Source organism: Zalophus californianus, chromosome 15, assembly GCF_009762305.2.
Source record: "Zalophus californianus isolate mZalCal1 chromosome 15, mZalCal1.pri.v2, whole genome shotgun sequence".
Taxonomy (NCBI): Eukaryota; Metazoa; Chordata; class Mammalia; order Carnivora; family Otariidae; genus Zalophus; species Zalophus californianus.
Window position 1 is genome coordinate 76,879,954 of NC_045609.1, and position 20,787 is coordinate 76,900,740.

Consider the following 20,787-nt stretch of genomic DNA (forward strand, 5'->3'; position numbering starts at 1 on the left):
TCAACCCTCTGGGGACCCCAAGTTACCCTCGCTCCACAATGGTGCGGTGTGGTGGGTGTGCAGCCCTGCACTTTTCTGGTTAGGAAACCGCAAATTGCAAATAGAGGATGGCGTGTCCCTTGCTTGTCTGTCTCAGTGACAAGACCTCGTCCCAGGGAGAGAGAGCCTGTCTGGAATGTCCTGGGGAAGGCAGGGAACCCCCGTAAGGGGATCAAACATTTGCCGTTTCTGATGAATGCTCAGTCGGGTGACTTGGTTCTCAGCAATGAATGGCTCCATGAAGGCTGTCCCTTCCCCAGGCCCGAGATGGACAGACAGGAAACCTTCAACCACAGCAAGTGGACAATGACGCTGGGGAATCACGGGAAGAGCAGAGGGGTTCCTGTGAGGGGAGGGTCATCGTCGCAAACTGGCTCACTCAGAACAGAACCTGTCTCTGCCCATTATCCCGTAAGGACTAAACTCTGTTCCCTTCTCTCTCAAAACTATCCTGGTGTGATTAATAAACTACACAGTCCCCCTCGACATCAGGGAATTTTGCAAATGGAAAAGTCTGAGTGGGAAAGCTCACAAGTAACAGTCTGGTTGCTCTGTTTGTACAAACAGGAGCTAAAGGTTTGGCAAACATGCTGGAGAGGTCTGGCAGCAGCAGATGGTGGGAGCAAGCAGCAGAAGGGAACTGGGCCTGACCTTGGGCTCTGCTCGCAAAGGGGCGGCAGGCGGGGGCAGGGGGGGGCGGGTTCCTGGGCCGGCTGGCACAGCCCGGGCCAAGCAGGGCTTCACTCACAGCCTCTCCACCCAAGAAGAGACTTTCAAAGAGCATTTCTTTCCCCTTGTTGGAGTGCCAAGCCCGGAGTTAACAAATCCAGTAAAGGGTAGGGCAGAGGAGAAAGGGTTCCAATGTGTCCCCAGACGGGCTATGGGAGAACAGAACATCCCCCCAACTCCGTCATCGGCACGGGCCAATTCATTCAATACCACCTTGCGTTGTCGCGGGGACCCTGAGAAATTTTGCATTTATCTTTCTTCCGTGTTGAGATCTTGTTTCTGTCAAGATGAACTATTTATCTGTGTTGCATGACATGTCACGGACTGTAGGCAAAGCCAGGACAAACCCACACATAAGAAATAACCCTCCGAGGGTGCTCATACACAGCTCCCCAAATCTATAGAGGCTGTCAGTGATGACTTTTCTTTTCCCAGCCCCGAACTTACTCTTGACAAGTATTTAACCAAAAGGCGCCTGACAGACTCTTGACAAGTATTTAACCAAAAAGCTCAACTCATTCTCGAGCTCATTTGCCAAGTGAATCTGTGGACATGCATGACCCCTCCCCCAGAGGCCAGGCAAAGACTTAAAAGGTAACAGGTGGCTCTAAGTTTCACCTGGTGGCCTCAGAGGACGTTTAATCAAGTTACAAAATGCTCAAAGTATCCAGTGTTTAAGGACTCTTCTGCTTGTGTGTGTGTGTGTGTGTGTGTGAACTAAAACTTCAAAGCTATTTGTTTTTTTTATGTAAGATTAGCCATCATGCAAAACTCATGGTCAAGCAGTTAATAAAATACACATATCCCACAGGAGGGTTTTGTACATTTCAGTCCTTACAGATAACAAAGCAATTATAAACCCTGCGCGGTCCTGAGAGGGAGTTCCTTCGCTTCTGAAAGCCACCAGTCCTGCCAGCTCTTTGGCAGCTCATGTGTTATAAATTCTCGAAGCCCTTTTAGCTGCAGTTTGGGCATCAGGGGGATCTTCTTCCTCTTCCTCGGTTCGCTTGTGTTTTAAAAACAAGTCAGACTTCAAGAAGCGGCTGTAGCTGTCATACTTCATGAGGTTGAAGATCTAAGGAGGAAAGAAAAAGAGAGTCTAAAAGTTGAGGCTAATCAGACCATGAGTCATTCTACCAAATGTTTATTAAATACCTATCGTGTGCCAAAGAAGGCAACTATGTGCAAAACACACAAAGCTAGTAAGTCACGTGCTGGGCAAGGAAAATTTCCTGGATGGTTTTTTGGTCATTATGAGACCGTCTCAACGGAATATAATAGTTAGCCACACGAACAAATCTACCTTTATCTTCCTCGGAAGTATAATTGCACACAGCACTGATTCATACCCTTGTGTCAAGAAGTCCGTTAAGAATCTCCACTTTATTTGGATAACACAGGGATGTATTTCTCCAGAAACTTGAAAGCGCCGAATCCTAGCCACTAGACCACCAGGGAGCCGGTTCTCCAGAAACTTGAGATGGCAGAACAGAAACCATTCCTGTAGAGAGGGTGGTTATTGGAAAGGCCACTGTCCTCTCAGATGATGCCAATATTGTTAAGAATCCCCCGGAAGTCCGGCATCCAAGATCTCAAATAAACCTGTTATTATGCCAAGAAACAAAATGGGGCTTCTTTAACGCAGGCAGGGGAGGGAAAGGACCCTGTTAGCGAGGAGAGGCTCTGGGAACAGGCCCTAATTAAAGGAGCAGCTGGCTGCAGCATGCGGACCCCTGCACACTCGTTCAGCCCAGGAGCATGGCTCTGGGAAAGCGATGACTCTCGGGTATGTTCTGCAGGTACAAGGGGAGGACCCCGGATGGAGCCTAAGTATCCTGGATTATAGGGCTGCCTCCTGCACCGCAGGTCCCCAGAGAATTGCCCCCTCTCCTTAGCCGTGGTCCCTGCTCCCAGCGTCCTCCCTCCCCCACTCCTACGCGACCCTTTGCCACCCTCCTCCCTTGCCCTACAAAACTGGTGGAGAAAAGAGAAGCTTTTCCCGGCTGTTGCGGAGTATCGTCTCTTGAGAAGTCTTCCTCCTCCTCTCTCTCTCAAACCTCTCAACTGAATTTTCAGGACATTCTGCAGATGAAAGATCCACACCGTGCACCCTGGTGTCTTCGCTTCCTGCACTATGATGGGCTCAACAAGTGGAAAGTTCCAGAGGTGTCTAGAATGTCACTCACAGCCAGGTGGGGTTATCAAGTGGGTGGTAAAACCCTGACACCTTTTAAATTTGACCTCTCCCAACACACACGCAAACTATTTTGAAACCAAATGTCTGATGGAGCCGAAGGACTCAAAACACCTCCCAGGGGGATGGGAGACCTGGAACCTTCTGCCTTTGTACCTTCCTTCCCCCAAGATGGCTTCACCCACAAAGAGAAGTGCCTAAATCATTCTGCTATCATCAGAGTCCACTGCTCAGGGAAAGATTTAGGGCTTTGTGTTTTCCTTAAACTCTTGCACTAGTGCCCGCCCTTCCTTCCCTGGGTGTCGCTCCAGTCCCGCCTCAGATCTGCAGCTGTTCAGGAAGAGCACACCTCCGTAAGTTCCCACCTTGTGCCTCTCCTTGGCCATCACCTCCTTCTATAGCAATCTTGCAATCCGAGACTGATTTGCTGAGGTTTGGAGAAAGCATTCGTTTTAAAACAACAACAACAAAAACTCCCAGAAAACACAAAAAGCAGAGCCAAGGGCAAGGCGGGGGATGAGGAATGCCATTATCGTTCCGCGGCCTCCCACAGATGTGCTGTGCAGGTGTAACCATCCCTCACCACCTGCGTTATTCAGCTTTTCCAAGCATAGAGCTCCCAGAGGGCACTTTGACATGCCCACCTAGCTGGGAGGCTGAAGCGAGGCTCCGAGTGACTCACGAAAGCCGCCTCCGTGAGGACCCCTCCTTGCTCTCAGCCCTGCACCCTCTCCCACGCCAGGTCCGCAGCAGATGGGACCCACCACCGCCAGCAGGATGCGGTTCGACCCAAGTGTCTCGTCTGAAGTCTCTGCGTGTGGGAGTGGGACATCCTGTTTGCCTGCCGTGGCTCAGAGGCTCACACTTCAAAGAAGAGAAGAAAAAGGCTCCCCAGGATGGAGGAGGCGGGGAACAGAGGGCAGGGGGTGGCTTGGGCTGGGCGGTGGGCAGGACTCGGCCTTCGGGAGATCCCTAGAGGCCGCAGGCTCTCGGCACTCCGCAGTTGCCAGCCAGCTTGAGGGGACAGGGCCGCCAACTATTTAACAGGAGCGTAAGGGCCACTCCCTGCCATGGGCAGGTGTGAAATGCCCATGAAGGCTTTCGGGCTGGGGCTCCCTCCACCAGGGGCCTTCGCCTGCCCCTTGGAGCTGTGCAGTTACCAGGTGGTGGCCGCAGCCATCCGACCCCTATGGGGAAAAGGAAAAAGCAAAATGATATCGCTCCCAATGGCCAGATTTTCCGGGGCTGCAAGCTGCCTAAATAGCTCATCGCTGCCACCAGCGAAGGGGCTCCTGGGCACTGGCCTTGGAGCGTATGGCAACAGGGTGCTCCCATCCCAGGGCCCCCCCATTGGGGGTGCTCAGTGAAAATGGCTTGGAAGATAGAGAATGCTCCTAAAAATTCCCTTCCCAGAAAGTGGCCAAAGGCAGCATACCCAGCTGCTGACCGCAGGCCACACCCTTATTTGTCACAGGGCAAATGGCCGCGACCAGGGTCCAGTAAATACCTGCCCAGTGAATGAACAGAAACCACCCGACATGCAGGGATGGAGGGCTGGCGAAATGAACCAAGGGGGTACCAACCCCACCAAGAGCACCTTCCAGCCCAGCGCAAGGCCGCGCACGGAGCATTCTCTTGTTTAATCCTCACTGAGACCCTATGAGACCTGATTGCAAAGAAGAAACTAGGCCTCAGAGGTTCGGTGCTTTGCCCCCGTGGGCGGCGCATTCATCTGCTGGGGCTGCCGTAAGAAGTAACACAGACTGCGGGACTCAAACAAAAGAAAGTTCTCTCCTCGCCTTTCTGGAGGCTGGGAGTCTAAAATGAAGGTGTTGGCAGGGTGGGTTTCTTCTGAGGCCTCTCTCCTTGGCTTATTTAGATGGCCCCCAACTGAGGAGGGTTCAACTTACGATTTTTTGACTTTATACTGCTGCAAAAACGACACACATTCAGCACAAACCATACTTCGAATGTCGAATTTGGATCTTTTCCCGTGCCAGCGATAAGTGGTCGGATCCTCTCTGGTGATGTTGCCTGTGATCACGGGCGCAAACAGCTCATACTGACAACCATCCTACGCCCATACAGCTGTTCTGTTTCCACTTCCAGTACGGTATTCCATAAACTATGTGAGATATCCAACCCTTCATTGTAAAACAGGCTTTGTGTTAGATGATTTCAATGAGCCGTAGGCTAATGTAAGTGTCGGGAGCACGTTCAAGGGGGCCAGGCTAAGCCGTGAGGTTCGGTAGGTTAGACGGGTTTAATAGCATCTTCAACTTGCAGTATTTTCCATTTATTGTCGGGATGCACCTCCATGTTGAGTCGAGGAAGATCTCTACGTGATGGTCTTCCCCGTGTCCTCACACATTCTTCCCTCTGTGTGTGTCTATGTCCTAAACACCTCTTCTTAGAAGGACACCAGTTGTATTGGATTAGGGGCTACCCCAATGACCTCATTTTACATTCATTATCTCCTTAAAGGTCCTATCTTTAAACACAGTCACATTCTGAGGTACTGGGGCTTAGGACTCCAATATCATATTTTGGAGAGGACACAGGCCATAGCAGCCCAAGAGAGATGGGCGGGATGCGAACACGGGCCACCTCGCTCCCGAGCCCACACTCCGAACCGCTAGGCTGTCCTGCCACTCACCTGGCAGACCAGGAGGCAGTCACTGAAAATGAAGTCTACAAAAAGAGTTAGACATGGAAAGAATGCAACATGTGATTGTTACACGTCTAAACACTAAATTTAAAAAATGTGCTAAAATGAAAAACAATCCCAAATATGTTCCTCAAGATTGTATCTGTGGGGGCGCCTGGCTGGCTCAGTTGGAAGAGTGTGTGTCTCTTGATCTCGGGGTCATGAGCTCGAGCCCCATGTTGGGTGTAGAGATTACTTAAAAAAATAAAAAAATCTTTTTAAAAAAGTATTTGTGTGTATAATGGGAAACAAATGTCCCTAAAAATCAGTGTGGTGGGTTGAATGGGGGACCCGCAAAGTGTACGTCCACCTGGAACCTGAGAACGTGACCTTATCTGGAATAGGGTTAGTTGAGGATCTCGCGATGACATCATCTTCCAAAAAGTGGTGTCTTCCTAGGAAGAGAGAACACACGGAGGGACACAGAGAGAAGAAGTAACATGAAGGCAGAAGCAACGATCAGAGTGATGCAGCCACAAGCCAAGGAACAGCAGGAATGCCAGCCCTCACCAGAAACCAGGAGGAGGCAGGGAGAGATCCTTCCGTAGAGCCTACCAGAGGAACACAACCCTGCCGACACCTCGACTTCAGACTTCTGGCCTCCTGAACTGAGAGAATAGATTTCTGTTTTAAGCAACTCAGTTTGAGATCATTGGTTAAGACAGCCCTTGGAAACTAACAGTCGGCTTCTTGATTTCAGCTCACTCCTGCTTGTGCATAGACAATGAGATGGCCCTAGGCGTTCCAGAAGGTTCTACAAGAGAAGGACTCTCTGATGGGGAGAACTGGCCTCACGGGGCCTGAACTGAGAGCATCACCCTTCCAACACACCTCAAGTTGTCTGTGGGGAAGAGAAAGCAGAAGGTGGAGACCAATCGGGGGTGGGGTGGGGCTCCAGATGGGCAGACGGCATCAGAGCAGAGCGATACAGCAGACGGACGGTCCTTCTGAGAGACAGGCAGCCGATGAAGCAGAAAACCCCAGTTGGCAGCTAAGGGGCATTCCATACATTTTTTTTTTTTTTTTTTTTTGGCCAAGATAGCTGGGGCTCAGCAGGTTGCAGGTTTGGGCAGCCCCACATCTGTCAGTGGCATATGCCTCGACTATAAACTATTTAGCATCGTTGCCTTGGGCTCCACTCCTGCAGGTGGCCAGAGGTGGAACTCTCAGCGATATAGGCAGAGGGAGCCTCCTGCCCACGGGCATCGATGTGCCGGGTCCCGTCACACAACCAGGGCCCCTCCTTCTCCAGATCCCGGGCCGCTGATTGATTAGGATTGGCCTTTCTGCGAGGGAGAATATCCACGCGGTGCTTCAGCTGGAGGTTGTTCCGAATCTGCTGCTCCAAGAAAGGACACCCTCCCAGAAGCACGCTCGTCCGTGGAGAAGACCGGACGCTTAAGCAGGCTTGAAGCCCCCTCGGGAAAGATTTCATCACTGTCTCCAGTAAGTGCATTTCAAGCCTAATCTTTTAATGCCTCTCAGACAGCAGGAACATGAAAAGACCTAAATGAGCATCCTCCCTCCTTTCCAAACCCCTCTGCCATGTTATTTCAACTGGATGCAAGGAGGAAAAGAAATCCTTTAATGCAGCAGGAAATTTTAGTAGTGAGATTTCATATTTGCTTCAAGAACTGGGTTCTTGAAAGAAGGTGGCAAGCGCCACCATCTCTGAACTGCGCCTTCTAGAACATGCTCTCTTCCCACGCACCCAGACCATAGACATGCTTTCCTACCCACATGTACAGACAGAAAGTGCAAAGAAAGCAAGCTACCTCCCTCCAGCCCTGAGGCCATGAAATGATCAGAGGCCATGGGGCAGGGCACACACAGGGATGTCCCCACCACAGAAGTTCAAGACCGTCTCCACCCCCCCCCCCCATCTTCTGAGTGGAGTGCATCCAGAAGAAGGTCTGAGGGCAGCCAGCAGAGAGCAGCTCAGCTCAGCCCTTGTCCCAACCTGCCAGGCCAGGCCGTGGAAGTTTCTCTCCCGCTTCCTGGACAGGCTGCCAGAGAAGGATTCCATGCCGGGTGGGATCAAAACTCCAGAAGGAGGGTGGACATGGGCAGAGAAGGAGAGATCCCTGCTCGAGGGTGACATCCCCTCACAGACCCATGGGTCTGGTGTTGTCACACGGAGCAGCGGGGCACTTGGTTCACTTTTTCCTGGAGTCCATCACACTCAAATCCAAGGCTCAAATGACATGCTTTTACATGGAGTGAAGGTATTTTATTTTTGCCTTAACTCAGGAGGAAAGTGAAAAGCTATTCTAGCACCCACCGGAACTTCTTCCCCTAAATACCTTTTTAAAGGTATAAAAAAACAAACTCAAAGTATTTCAAATACTATCCTTCCTGCCCCACCCCAACCCTCCTAAGGCTGTGGTAGACGCAGGGAGCCAACTTTTCTTCCATTTGAATGAAAGCCCACGACCTGCCCCTTCGGGCTTTGCACACTGGCAAATGCCAGTTTCGGAACTGGACTTAATCTTCAGGGGCAGATGTCAGCTAGCACCCACGAGGCGGAGGCGCCCAGAATCCCCGGGCGCAGCCACCACTGCAGACTGGGAGATACAGGGGGTGGGGGAGGGAGTGGACCCCCACCTGACCCCGGAAGCATGGCAGCCCCTCCCCCACGGCCAGGTCCTCACCCACCGGCCCACCCCTTCTTGATGTCTAAAAAGGAAGTGTTTCTCACTTCTCGGGTTCTGGGGAAATTCAAAGTAAAGACGCTGCCAACAAAGGGCCGGGCGCATGGTTCCTTTCTCTGTCAAGGATGTGGCTGGGAGCACTGAAATCTCACCGAAGTTGTTTCTACATTTTTTTTTTTTTTTTTTTTTTTAAGCATCAGAGGTTGAGGGCTTCCTTTCCCGTGGAGAAGGCCACCTGCATTCTGCCTTCCCCAGACCAGACTTAGCACCAAGCCTGGGTGAGAGTGTCCCGGCAGCACTTGAAACCTGCTTTAAGTGTAGGCCCTGGGATTCCTCAGGTTTAAGAAAGAAGAATGAGCAGCCCTGCTCCCCCTCAAACCTTCTCTTTCATGGTCCCAGAAAGCAATGATTTCAAGGTGCCATGTGCAATGACCTTGACCCTCCCATCACCTCCAATCTCCTCGTTGTCCCAGAGGGAACCAATCTGGCTAGTCTGTGGAATTCAAACCAGAGCCTTCAGAGCAAGAAAGGTGTGTAGAATGGTGCAGAAGAGACACTTCTAGGCGCAGAGTTGTGTTTTAAGTCATTGACATGGCACAATCTCAAGTCACTGAGCAGATTTCAAAGCGTTCCATTCTTACACCTTCAGGGAAGGGTCTGGAAGGATATGAAACATACGGGCGTTCCTGTTAGGGAGGGAGAGGGAAGGCACGGCCTGAGGGGTTTTAACGTTTTACTTCAGACCCTCCTGGGTTATGTGAATTTTCTTTTCTTCTCAACAATGAACATGTAGTTATTGAACAACTAAAATTCATTTTCAGGGGCGCCTGGGTGGTTCCATCGGTTAAGCGCCTGACTCTTGGTTTTGGCTTAGGTCGTGATCTCAGGGTCTTGAGATCGAGCCCCACATGGGGCTCCGCACTCAGCACGGAGTCTCTCTCAGCTCAGGTTCTCTCTCTCCCTCTGCCCCTCCCCCCACTTGTGCTCCCTCTAAATAAGTATATAAAATCTTTAAAAAAAAATAATTTTTAAAATTAACCCGCTCAGAATCTTAGGTGACACAGTAACGGGATGTGCTCACGGCTCGTGCTGGCCAAGTGGGTCCCTGGGCCGGCCCTCCTCCCTGGAGCTCCCAGCCATGTGGCGGAGCGGCCCAGTGTGTTCACCCCACTGAGCAGACAAGGCCAGCAGGGACGGGCACTGTCATCTCTTGTACAAAGGAAAGCATGTTAGGCTGCTGAGACCGATTTGATCCCTTCATGTCATAGCTGACTCGGTGCCTGAGGGACTGACAGGGATGTTCTAGAATCAGCCAGGCCGGCGGTACACAAGAGCCCGGCGGGGCAAGGGAGACAGGTAAGGGAAAGGAGAAGGCGAGAGCCCTGGCGGGTCTTTCAAGGCCAAAGACAGCGCTGCTGTGAAGCATGTGCGGAAGGAAAGTGGCGGCCCCGACCAGGAGGAGGGCAAGGCCGGCTCCCACGGGGCGGCAGGCCGGTAGGAAGGGTCCAGGTGCGCAGGAAGCCCCACACCCCCGCGGGGTCCCCTCTTGGGCTAGTCGGGTCGCCTTCCCCTGGGGTGAACTTTCTCACTTGTAAACCGGGGTGCCAGCTCCCAGCTTCAAACAGATGCACAATGAAAGCACTGTGGAACCGGTGAGGAGGCTCAGCCCCGATGTCTTCCTGAAGTCACGTCGGGGCAGAAAGCTACACATTATTGGCTGTTTCTAGGTGGGGACCCGAGGCTCAGTGAGGGTAAGCCACGGCCACTCTGCTATGGCTTTGGAAGCTGGGGTTTCTCAACCTCAGCACTGTTGATATTTGGGGCCGGATAATTCTGTGTCGTGTGGGGCTGCCCCGTGCGTTATATTTAGCAGCATCCTGGCCTCCACCCACGAGGTGCTGGTGGCGCCCCCACCCCTGTTGTGACAGCCAGAAAGGTCTCTCCAGACATTGCGCAGGATCCCCTGGGGAGGGAGGCAAAATGGTCCCCAGTCAAGAACTACTGCATGAAGTTAAAGTTTATCTTCATGTGACATTCTAAAGGACACGCGCAGTAACACTCACGGAGGGCCCTGAGTAAACACACCACGGATACGCCTGCGTTTCGCCTCCCAAGCGTCTTATCATAACCTCCATTTCACCAGAGGAAGCTGAGGCACAGAGAGGGACTGCATCTTGCCTAATGTTTCACAGCTACTAAATTCTAAAGTCAAAGGAAAGGGGGGAAACGTCAGGTCTAAGGAAATAGGGGTGTGGCTAGCAGGGAGTGACTTTTTAACATCAGGGCACTGGAGGTCTGCAGACGGCATCTGGTTACCATAGCTTCGGGGCCTAACCCCAGCCAGTCCCTCCTGACTTAGTTTCTACCATTCTTCCTCAATGACTATATACTCCAGCCATACTGACCTCCTCCAACACACCTAGCAGATCCCCACCCCAGGGCCTCTGCACTTGATGTTGCCGCCCCCTGGAAGGTCCTGCCCCCTTCTTACCTGGCTTCCCCTTGCCACTCAGGGCTCAGTCACCACCACAGGGAGACCTCCTTGACCACGAGATCCAAAGTAGGCCCCTCCCAGTCACTTTTAGCCCACTACCTGCTGTATTTACTTCATAGCTTTTATCTTTTTCTGTCTTCATGGTTGGAGGGGGGCTGATTTCTTCTCTGCACACACAGTTCCTATAGCATGGTCCCTGGTACAGAGTAGGCTCTCCATCGAGATCGTAGCATAAGGGAGTGAATGAAAGAACAAATACCAGCAAACCAACCAGAACTGAAATAGACCTGCCAGCAGAGGATTTTTATAAGGAAAAAAAAAAGACCCTGCAGGGAATTGCAATTCATTGAAAAAAAACCAACTCTTTGTAAGGTCGCCTCCTCCTTCCCGCTTCCCACAATTTAAATTTGTCCTTTGATTCCAGGCTAAGGTTCCAAGGAAACAGCCACCGTCCAGCCCCCACCTCTCCTGGCCTTCCCAGTGTTGTGCTGAGCACACAACCGGGCCACGTTTGCAGAACTGAGTTAAATCAGAGAATGATCTCTCCACTTCCACAAGTTTTCAAAGTGATGGAGTTTTAATCCCCCAAACTTCTCTTAAGATAGCAAAATGTCTAACACAATCCTTCACAGGACATGTCAACCACAATTTCAACCTGATGAATCGGGGATCGGGATCACTAATGGTGTCACCATCCCATAGCACAGGGATGCCTCCGGGGTGGTGTGTGGGGCTGGGGGCCCCCACACTCGGCTCCAGATATCGCTGTGCTGTGGTTTGAAGTTGAGTTTCGTTTTTCTGTCTCTGCCCTGCCTGTCAGTTGTCGCTTCTTGCTGCCCATCCCTGCCCGGCCTCCACCAGCATCTCCAATCTGCCATGACCTGAGAAGCTGAAGCCGCTAGAACTGTGTGTAAACCAAGAATAAACAGGACTTGAATGAAGACCCAAGAAGCTCTCCTTTAAATCAGATGCGTGGATGTGGGGTCATCTAATTTAATGCTCACGGAAGATTTTCCCACCCTTCTAGGCTCCAGCTGTGCCCCTGAGGAAGGGCTGAGGCTCCCTGAAGTCTCCCTGGTGAACGGGGTGCGAAGGGAGCGTGAAGGAGACACTCAGAAAGCTCTGTCTGAGCCAAGTGGTGCTCAACACAGCCAGAGCCACTGAGCGGGGCAGGGCTCGAGTTAGGTGAGCTCTGTGGTTCCAAACATGCTCCTCTTGGCTTCAAACTCCTGCACTTAGAAACACAGGGCCCTCCAGGGGGGCCTTTGGGGCACAGAGAGCTACAGGCCATGCTGAGCGCACATTTTGATGGTTACCAGCAAGGCTTTTGAAAGGCAGAGTTTTCCAAAGTGAAAGAGAACGCAGAAGCCCTTCCCAGGCGTTCGCTGTGGAATCAGCTCTGATTCCAAATACCTTATACTTTAAAGTACCCTGGGAAGCTTTTAAAAGACTCCGAGGTCCATGGGGCGCCTGGGTGGCTCAGTTGGTTGGGCATCTGACTTTGGTTTCAGCTCAGGTCATGATCTCATGGGTCATGGGATCGAGCCCCAAGTGGGGCTCCATGCTTGGTGGGAAGTCTGCTTCTCCCTCTCCTTCTGCCCCTCCCCCCTCTAAAATAAATGAATAAATCTTTAAAAGAAAAAAAAAAGACTAAGAGGTCCAGGTGGGGCAGATATCCTCACGTAGCTATGGACACAAGAAGTGCCTTTTCACCATACATTCTATTTCCTTTCCCGCCACAAATCCATGTCCATGGTGTCCTTCCCACTGGCTCAAAACCACCACCTCCAGGAAGCCCTCAACAAGTCACCCACAGCCACTGGAATTCCTTCAACACCTAAATTTAGTTCAGGATTCAATTCACGTGGAGTTTGCCCTTGCCACCGTGTCAGCTGGAAAACATTCTCGAACTACTTTCCATCTTTGTATTTGCTACCTGTATAACTGTTCCTAATCTCACTCGGAGCAAAGATGGGGTGTCGTGGATGCTGGGACAGGCTCTGGGCTCTGCGCCCACTCCAGATGATCCAAAAAAGGCCAACCGAGGCACTGTACCAGTTCCCTGAGTGTGGTGCCAGGACCTGAAGCATCAGCAGCACTTGGGAACTTAAGGAGGCAAAGTCTCAGGCCACCTGGGAACCATCACATCTGAAGGTTAACTCTGGGGGTGAGGCCTAGCATCTGTTTGCACAAGCCTCCAGATGGGTCTGCACTTGCTCACCGGTGAGGGCTGCTGAATGAAGCTAAAAACTCATTTGCACCTGTGAGCCAAGGATGGAGCCAGCAGAAGCTTGTTTGGTCTGTGTTCCATCGTCAACAAGGGTATAGATAACATTTCATAAGCGCACTCTGAATAGTCACATCTGTAAATTCATGTCTAAGAAATCTCTGGAGTGCAGTTTCGTCCCTTTTCCTATTACCACTGGCATATCTCATTAAAAAGCTTGCCAGAAAACTAATTTACCCCTTATAGGTCCATTTTTTAAACTCCATTTTTCCTGCGTTAAGTGGAATAAAGTGCCAAACGTTAAGCTTTTCCTTATAACTCAGGAACCTCACTATGAACTAGCTTACAGCCTTGGGCCACCAGCAGTGGGTGGCCATGTTTAGATATTTGCACAAAAACAGCCCCAGTTTCCCTACCACTGTGACTCCTTGTGCTTGCTTTCTAGAATTTTCTCTCTGTTCCTACCTTCAGCGGTTACATGTTGCTTCCTCAGTGTGGGCTCCTGGAATAGCTCCAGCCTCCCTTCTACTCTGGGTTGAGAAGACAGATAACCCTGCTGGTTCAAACTGTGTGTAGACCAAAAGTAGGCAGGCCTGAGGGAGCCTCCTACAGATCAAATCCCGAGCCTGGCATTCCAGTCCCCTCTTGTTCACCAACCATGGCCCTTCAGGGTGCCTTAGCTTGCCCAGCCAGAGGGGATGGCTTCTGGAGTGTCTAACATTCTTCCAGCCTGGGAATAAATGTCACATCCAGGGGTAGGCAGGGAAGTCAGGTTACCTGGTCCTGGAGTTTCTGGAACATCAGTGGGTGTGGTTCTTCCAGTATCTTCTCATTGAGCCGGGACTGCCCCTCGACATTGACTTGGGATGAGGCCTTGCTGGACAGGAAGGTCATGTAGATCTCTTTTGCCTTTTCCTGCATCTGGAGGAGACACAGGGATCCTGTTACCTGGGAGCCCAGTTCTCTACTCCAGCCAGACCCAGAAGCAGCTCCAACACCCTTGGGGGCTCTGGCTGCCACCCCGGGGCTAAGCTCTGTGTTGGGACGGCTCGCGATGGGCCTAGCCCCTACCCCCACCCCTGCCACACATCTGTCACGAAATTGCAACACTATCCATTTGGAAATGAAGAGAGAAAGAATCCCGGCCCAGAGTGAATGACAGTCTGCACCATTCAGGACCATCCTGTGAAGCCTCCAAATGAAGGACTCGAGGGAATATTGTTCAGTCATAAAAAGGAGCAAAGCAAGGACACACACTACAACACGGTGGAACCTTGGAAACTTTGTGCTGAGGAAAGAAGCCAGGCCCTAAAGGCCACACACTGCATGGTTCCATTCACGTGAAATATCCAAAAGAGGCAGATCCACAGAGGCAGAAGGCTGGAGTGATGGCTCAGAGCTGGGGGAAGGGAGCAAGGGGGAGGGACTGCAAATGGGTAAGGGGTTTCTCTGCAGGACAATAAAAGATTTCTGGAACTAGGGGTGCCGGGTGGCTCAGTTGGTTAAGAGACTGCCTTCGGCTCAGGTCATGATCCTGGAGTCCCGGGATCGAGTCCCGCGTCAGGCTCCCTGCTCAACAGGGAGTCTGCTTCTCCCTCTGACCCTCCCCCCTCTCATGTGCTCTCTCTCTCTCTCTCTCAGGTAAATAAATAAAATCTTAAAAAAAAAAAAGGATTTCTAGAACTGGATAGTGTGAACGTACTTAACGCTGCTGAACTGTATACTTTAAAATGATTAAAACAGTAAAAATGAGAGCCCTAAAAAATGGTTAAGTGGTAAGATTTATGCTATGAGTGTTTCACCACAATTTAAAAAATCAAGTTTGGGGCGCCTGCGTGGTGAAGTCGGTTAAGCGTCCGACTCCTGATTTTAGCTCAGGTCATGATCTCAGGGTCGCGAGATGGAGCCCCACGTTGGGCTCCATCCTGGGTGTGGAGGCTTCTTAAGACTCTCTCTCTCCCTCTCCCTCTGCCCCTTCCCCCTCTAAAAAAATAAAATAAAAGTTAAAAATAAAAATAAAAAAGATAAAAAACCAAGTTAAACCATGCACACATATCCCAACCGGTCATCAAGCACCTAGTATGCCTGAGACACATGCTAGGGGTTTTACAGCTATGATCCCATTTCCTTAATCTCCTGATCATCCAGCAAAGGACCATTTCCTGTTGACGCCACTTCCCTGATGAGGACACAGAGAGGCAATGTGGCTTCTTCAAGGAGCCTGCAGGGAGACTGAGGGCTGTTTGGCTCCAAAGCCTTGCATCCCCCCAACCCTCCTGGCCCCGGTCCACGCCTGTAAGCTACATCACCCCCTCTAGGGGTCCAGTCAGTCCACATTCCAGGACAGGAATTTTTTTGGTACCGGGATATGAGCCTAAGCAAAGCGGAGAAGGCTCGCTGCCCACCCTGAGTCCCAAGTGCCGACCTGCTGGAAAGCATCAGTCCTAAGTAGATACAGGCCCTTAAAATGCTTCTAAGCACAGTTGGAAAAGATACACCCACGTGCATTCAGGTTGCAGCGAAAACCTAGAGCAAAAACACTTAGGGTAAGTGCTCTCTGTCTTAAAAAGAGCATGCCTCCTTGCTGGGGCTGCACAAGGCAGCCTGGTCCTCCAGGGCATTCCCTGAGGGTTCTATTTTCTCCTTGAGAAAGGAGGCACCTCGCTGGTGGCCAAGATGGGGGTCAGTTCTCTGAACATTATAGCCTCACCTGGTACCTCACCCACAGAGCAAGTCGGGAGACCAATGCTTCTGACCTGCAGCCACGGAACCATGATGTGGGGGGTAGGGGGAACAGGGGGGCTTCATGGGGCCCAGAGAAGAGCCATTGTCTCCAGAGAGCCCACCTGGGACCCTGAACAGGCTGCAGAGCTCGGCTCAGGACAGCCCAGGCTCTGGAAACATTTGGCCTTCTAGAAACCACCAGAAGGCTTCAATACTTGGTGCTTGAAAGGAGGGGAGTTTAACTTATTTTGGTTCCAGGGACTAGTTGACAAAAGGTGCCATGAGGCCAAGGCTTGACCACCCTACCCCCCTCCCCAGAAAGAAAGTCTTGACAGTACCATACAGGAAGACTACCCGGCTGGGGGATCAACACCCCAGGCCATGGTGTCATTTCTGGATCAACTATTGCTGTGAACCATTAATTGATGTCCAACTCAACAACACAGGAACATCTTAGGCTAAATATGGCTACTCCAAGGGACAAGTCCAGAGGCCATTGCAGAGATCCAGGCAGGGCAGCACTTTGGAGTTTCCTGCTTTCCAAAGACCCACCGCTCCATGAAGTCACGAGCCCCATTCCCACCACCCCTTCTGTCCGTGAGGAACAATTTTGGAAAACCACTTCCTGTTTTAACAATACTTCATGAAAATACAATTCCAACTAGTCTGATCAGCAAACTCCATGCAGAGCTCTGGAAATAGAAATCATTTTGGGTCTCCCCTCCCCCTTGAACATTCACACACACACACACACACACACACACACACACACACACACACACACATGTTTTCCAGATGAATCCAGGCTATCTTGGGTGGTTCTGCAAAGGAGAAGTGTACCGAGTAGCTTGAGGCTTGGAGGTGGGGGTGGGAGGGGCCAGGAGGAGAGGAAGCAGGTTGGGGGGGTGGTGAAGGTATGCTAGCCTCTGGGAGGCTCAGCCCCACCCTGAGGTCCCCAGCCACCCCTCCTGAGTCCGTCTGGGAAGAGTGTGGGGTCCCCGAGGCACCCAGTCCAGGGCCGACCTGGTGTATGGCTACCCCCACCCGTGGCTGAACACACACAGGGGAATGGCTTCAGCCACAGAACTTATCTGGGTTGGAATAGGAAGCGTGACTGAAAAGGGAAACCCTTAGACTGCAGACCACAGGCTAGTCACGGGAAGGCCTGATGCCCATGCCGAGAACTCTTAACAAAAAAGAAGAACCGGGTCTCTCGAGTTATTTTGGTAGATTTTCCATCGCTCTGTTAACCCTCTTCTAGCCTCCGCCGGGACGGGGACAGAACATGCACCACCAGACTGGTGGAGCTGCCCGGGTCTACGGTTCTGGGTGTGAGCTGGAAGGATGGCCAGCTTCTCTTCCCCAGCCCGGCCTGCCTCCCCCAGGACACCTGCTCTGCGGAGAGCCAACAGGCCCGGCACCTGACCCTGCCTGTCCAGAAGGTGCTAGAAAAGGATCCCCCCTGGGCCCATGTGATGACTCCTGGCATCAACCTGAGGACCGCCTGTGGGAGTGTTTGCACCCATATGAGCTTCTCCCAGATAACCTGTGAGTCTGGGGCCTTCCCTCCAGCCTGGTAATGCGTCAGCCATAACAATGCTCAGGCAGAAGTCAGCGCTCAAGCGCTGCTCCCTCAGCGCATGCGTGTGGAGGGGACGCAAATTCACTTACTATCAGCCCAAGACACAGCAATCTACCCAGAAGAACAACAAAAGCATCAGCATCCCAAAGCTCCCTGCTCTTTCTTCTCTCCCCCATCCATTAAGGGGCTGAAACTTTTTCCACCGGGAAAAAAAAAACCTCCTCCTTCTCCACGTGCCCTTATTGCTAATGACTTCCCTACTCCTGACTTCTTCCTGAAACATCTCAAAGGAAAAGCATGCACTTTGTATCTCCATCACCCCTGTGCCCCCCTCCACGGCCTGCTCAGCCTGGCTTCCGCCCACCTGCCGCCCACCTCCCAGCCTCCCACTGACAGGCGCCGGTGCCTCAGTCCCTCAGACCTTCTTCTGGTCTGCTCTCTGGCCCCTGGCTGCCCTCTCAGGATCCTCCAACACCTTCCTGTTTCTATCTGTCTCCTTCGTAGGTTCCCATCTCTCTGTCCCCCCATAAATTCTGGGGTTCCCAGACTTCCACCCTAGCGAGGATGCTTTCCTAACCACGTGCTCTCCCAAGATTTCAGCCCAACCCTCTTCCCCAAGCTCCTGGCCATAGAGCTAACTGATTTCTAGAAATGTGGGCTTGGCTGTCCCACAGACACCTCCAACTTAACACCAAAAAGCAAAGCAGCCCCTCCTGGCCAATGGGTCCTGCCATCTCTACTTCAGGAAGCTGAGAGCCACAGTACCCAACACCTGTCTCACCCCACACTGCACCTGTCACCAAGATCTGTTCACTCAGTTCACTCTGCCTCTTTCACGTGCCTGCACAGTCCGTCCTTGTCCATTCCCAGCACTTGGCCCGAGACAGACCGCAGGAGAGGACACATGAGAAAAGTTAAGGGTTGGGCCACTACCTTTATTCATATCAGCTTCAGAAAAAGAAGGAGGCAAAGAAAATATCAACTAGACGATGCGAGAATATTTCTGAGAACTGGCTCAGGAAATGGAAAGCAGTTGGAGGGACAGCGGATGGCTCTGCAGAGAGCGTGACAACAAACGTGCACCTGCACGGGTGCGGAGGGGGGTGCCAACAAGGAGCATCCGAAAATGGCAGGAACTCAGGGGGCATCAGGTGGCTCAGACAGAAGGGACAAGGAGGGCAGCAGAAAGAAGCCATTAGACCCCCAGAGCCCTGATACCCCCAACCCTGAGCAGTTATCCCCCATCCCTTCTCCATGAGAGACTAGAGTTTTTCCACTAGAGAAACCGACTCAGGGAAGCTGCAAAACAGATGCGCGAGGAGGGCAAGGATGAGACAGCAAACGGGGAAGCGGAACTCTACCACGGACCCCCAGCAAAACCCTCCCAGCCCCGCGCACTGGACGTACGTGTGGTTTACAGGCATATCAGGCTTGTGGCCGCCAGGAAGAGACTACAGGGCCCCAGTCTAGAGAAAACAAAAGCAGAAAGAAATTCCACAGAAGGATGTGGAAATAAAGTTGAAATCTCCAAAAGAGAAGTGGGAACCAAAAGCCAAAGAGATGAAAAAAATGGGAGGGAAAAGAGGTAAAAGTGAAGGTCTCGCTCTGTTCAGGGGAGGAGGGCCGTCACTGGGAAAGAGGCCAGAGAAAATGGAAGGAAAGGAGTCACCAAAAGTCACGACAATCATAACAACCTAACATTGCCCAGAACTACACATTTCCAGATTAAAAGGCTCCACAAAACGCCCACGTGGTGGATGAACCCCAACCCCCCAAAGCCTCTGACTATACAGTTGTAGAATATTCGTGATGAAAAGAATAACATATGCTAATCCAGAGGGAAAAGAGCAAAAGAAACACAACAGTTTACATATAAAATACTAATTCTTAACAAAAATGGAAGACAACGGGGCAGGTGTGTTCCAAGGTCTAAAGCAGTGTCAACCTAGAATTCATTTCTGTTCCATCACAGTATCAGTGAAGTGGGAGAGTAGGGGAAAAAATAACATTTTCACTCAACAAGATCTTTAAATGTCCACCTGCCATGTCCCCTTCCGCAGGAAGCTGCTGCTGGCCGTGTCGCCCCAGGATGAGGGAGTGACTCGGGACAGAGGAGGTCCCGGGTCCTGGAAGCAGGCGAGGGGCCGAGGAATGCCCGTGGTGGCAAAGGAAGGCCTGGGGATGCCCCGGTGGGAGCTGTGGTCAGAGGGCCCCCAGGGGATGGTTCCCAGGTGAACCCCAGCTGCAGAGGCGAACCGAGAGGCCTGAGCCCACACAATACCGTGTCGAGAGGCATTTTAGAGGGCTGCTGGAGGTTATAAAAATAAGAAAAGCACAAGATGGTCCAAGAAGAAAAAACATGGAAGCATCCCCTTTGGCTCAGCAGCAAACAGGAAAGAGACTTCATTGTGAAAATACAGTAGACAGGGATGTAAGTAAGTGAAAGCTCGGTTATAGCAAGAGGAAGCTGGTAGATAACATCTAGAAGTGATGAGTTAGCTCGGAAGGAACAGGGGCACAGGGCCAGCCAGTGCTGGGTCTAAACCACGCCGGGAGCAGCTGAGCTCCGCTCGGGCCAGCCTGGACCCAGCCAAACCCATGCTGAAAGGCACAGCAAGAACCAGAGGGGGAGTGAAATCTGGAGGGTGCTGCAGTGTGAAGGGCACCAACCCATCTTACTCCAGAAGGAGCGTGGGTCACTTGGGGATTTTTGAATATATATATATATATATATTTTTTTTTTTTTTTTAAATAAAGAAGATGGTGTTGTAGCCTTTTAGGAAAACCTTTACTTTGGTACTTTTTTTTTTTTTTTTTAAGATTTTATTTATTTATTTATTTAAGAGAGAGCGAGAGCGAGAGAGAAAGAGCACACGAGTTGGTTGGGGGAGGGGCAGAGGGAGAGGGAGAAGCAGCTAAGCAAGAAGCCTGATGGGGGGTTCCTTCCCAGGACCCTGGGATCATGACCTGAGTTGAAGACAGACGCTTAACTGACTAAGCCACCCAGGCGCCCCTGCTTTAGTACTTTATATAAGAACCTCAAACACTCTAAATCCTGAATCAGGTTGTAGTGTTAAATAATATGTAATTAAAATCATAAATACCATAGATCCCTTCCCCTATAACCCTGTTAACTCTAAAACACTATAAAAAGGCAAGATACCATTATATTTAAATACCAGTACCAGTCCCTCTCGGAGCTATGATTATTAGAAACCTGCGCTGCGGGGCGCCTGGGTGGCTTAGTTGGTTAAACATCTCTTGATTTCAGCTGGGGTCATGATCTCAGGGTTGTGAAACTGAGCCTCACGTCAGGTTCCCCACTCAGCTCAGAGTCTGCTTGAGACTCTCTCTCTCTCTCTCCCTCTGCCCCTCCCCCCCACACTCGCACATTCTCCCTCTCTCTCTCTCAAATAAATAAATAAATCTAAAAAAAAAGA

General features: G+C 51.3%; 1 protein-coding gene across 3 annotated transcripts in view; it reads right to left on the minus strand.

The window, feature by feature from the left end:
* Positions 1–984: 984 nt before the first annotated feature.
* RGS10 (regulator of G protein signaling 10) overlaps positions 985–20,787 on the minus strand; it is a 36,951-nt gene continuing 17,148 nt past the window's right edge. For 2 of the 3 annotated variants that reach the window (XM_027596171.2, XM_027596173.2), the window contains exons 4-5: positions 13,819–13,962; positions 985–1,843 (exon numbers count right to left, since the gene is read on the minus strand). In XM_027596171.2, the coding sequence (XP_027451972.1) occupies positions 1,697–1,843; positions 13,819–13,962 (291 nt within the window). In that variant the 3' untranslated portion in view covers positions 985–1,696. The remainder of the gene's footprint in view (positions 1,844–13,818; positions 13,963–20,787) is intronic. The other variant, XM_027596170.2, reaches the window with a different exon arrangement.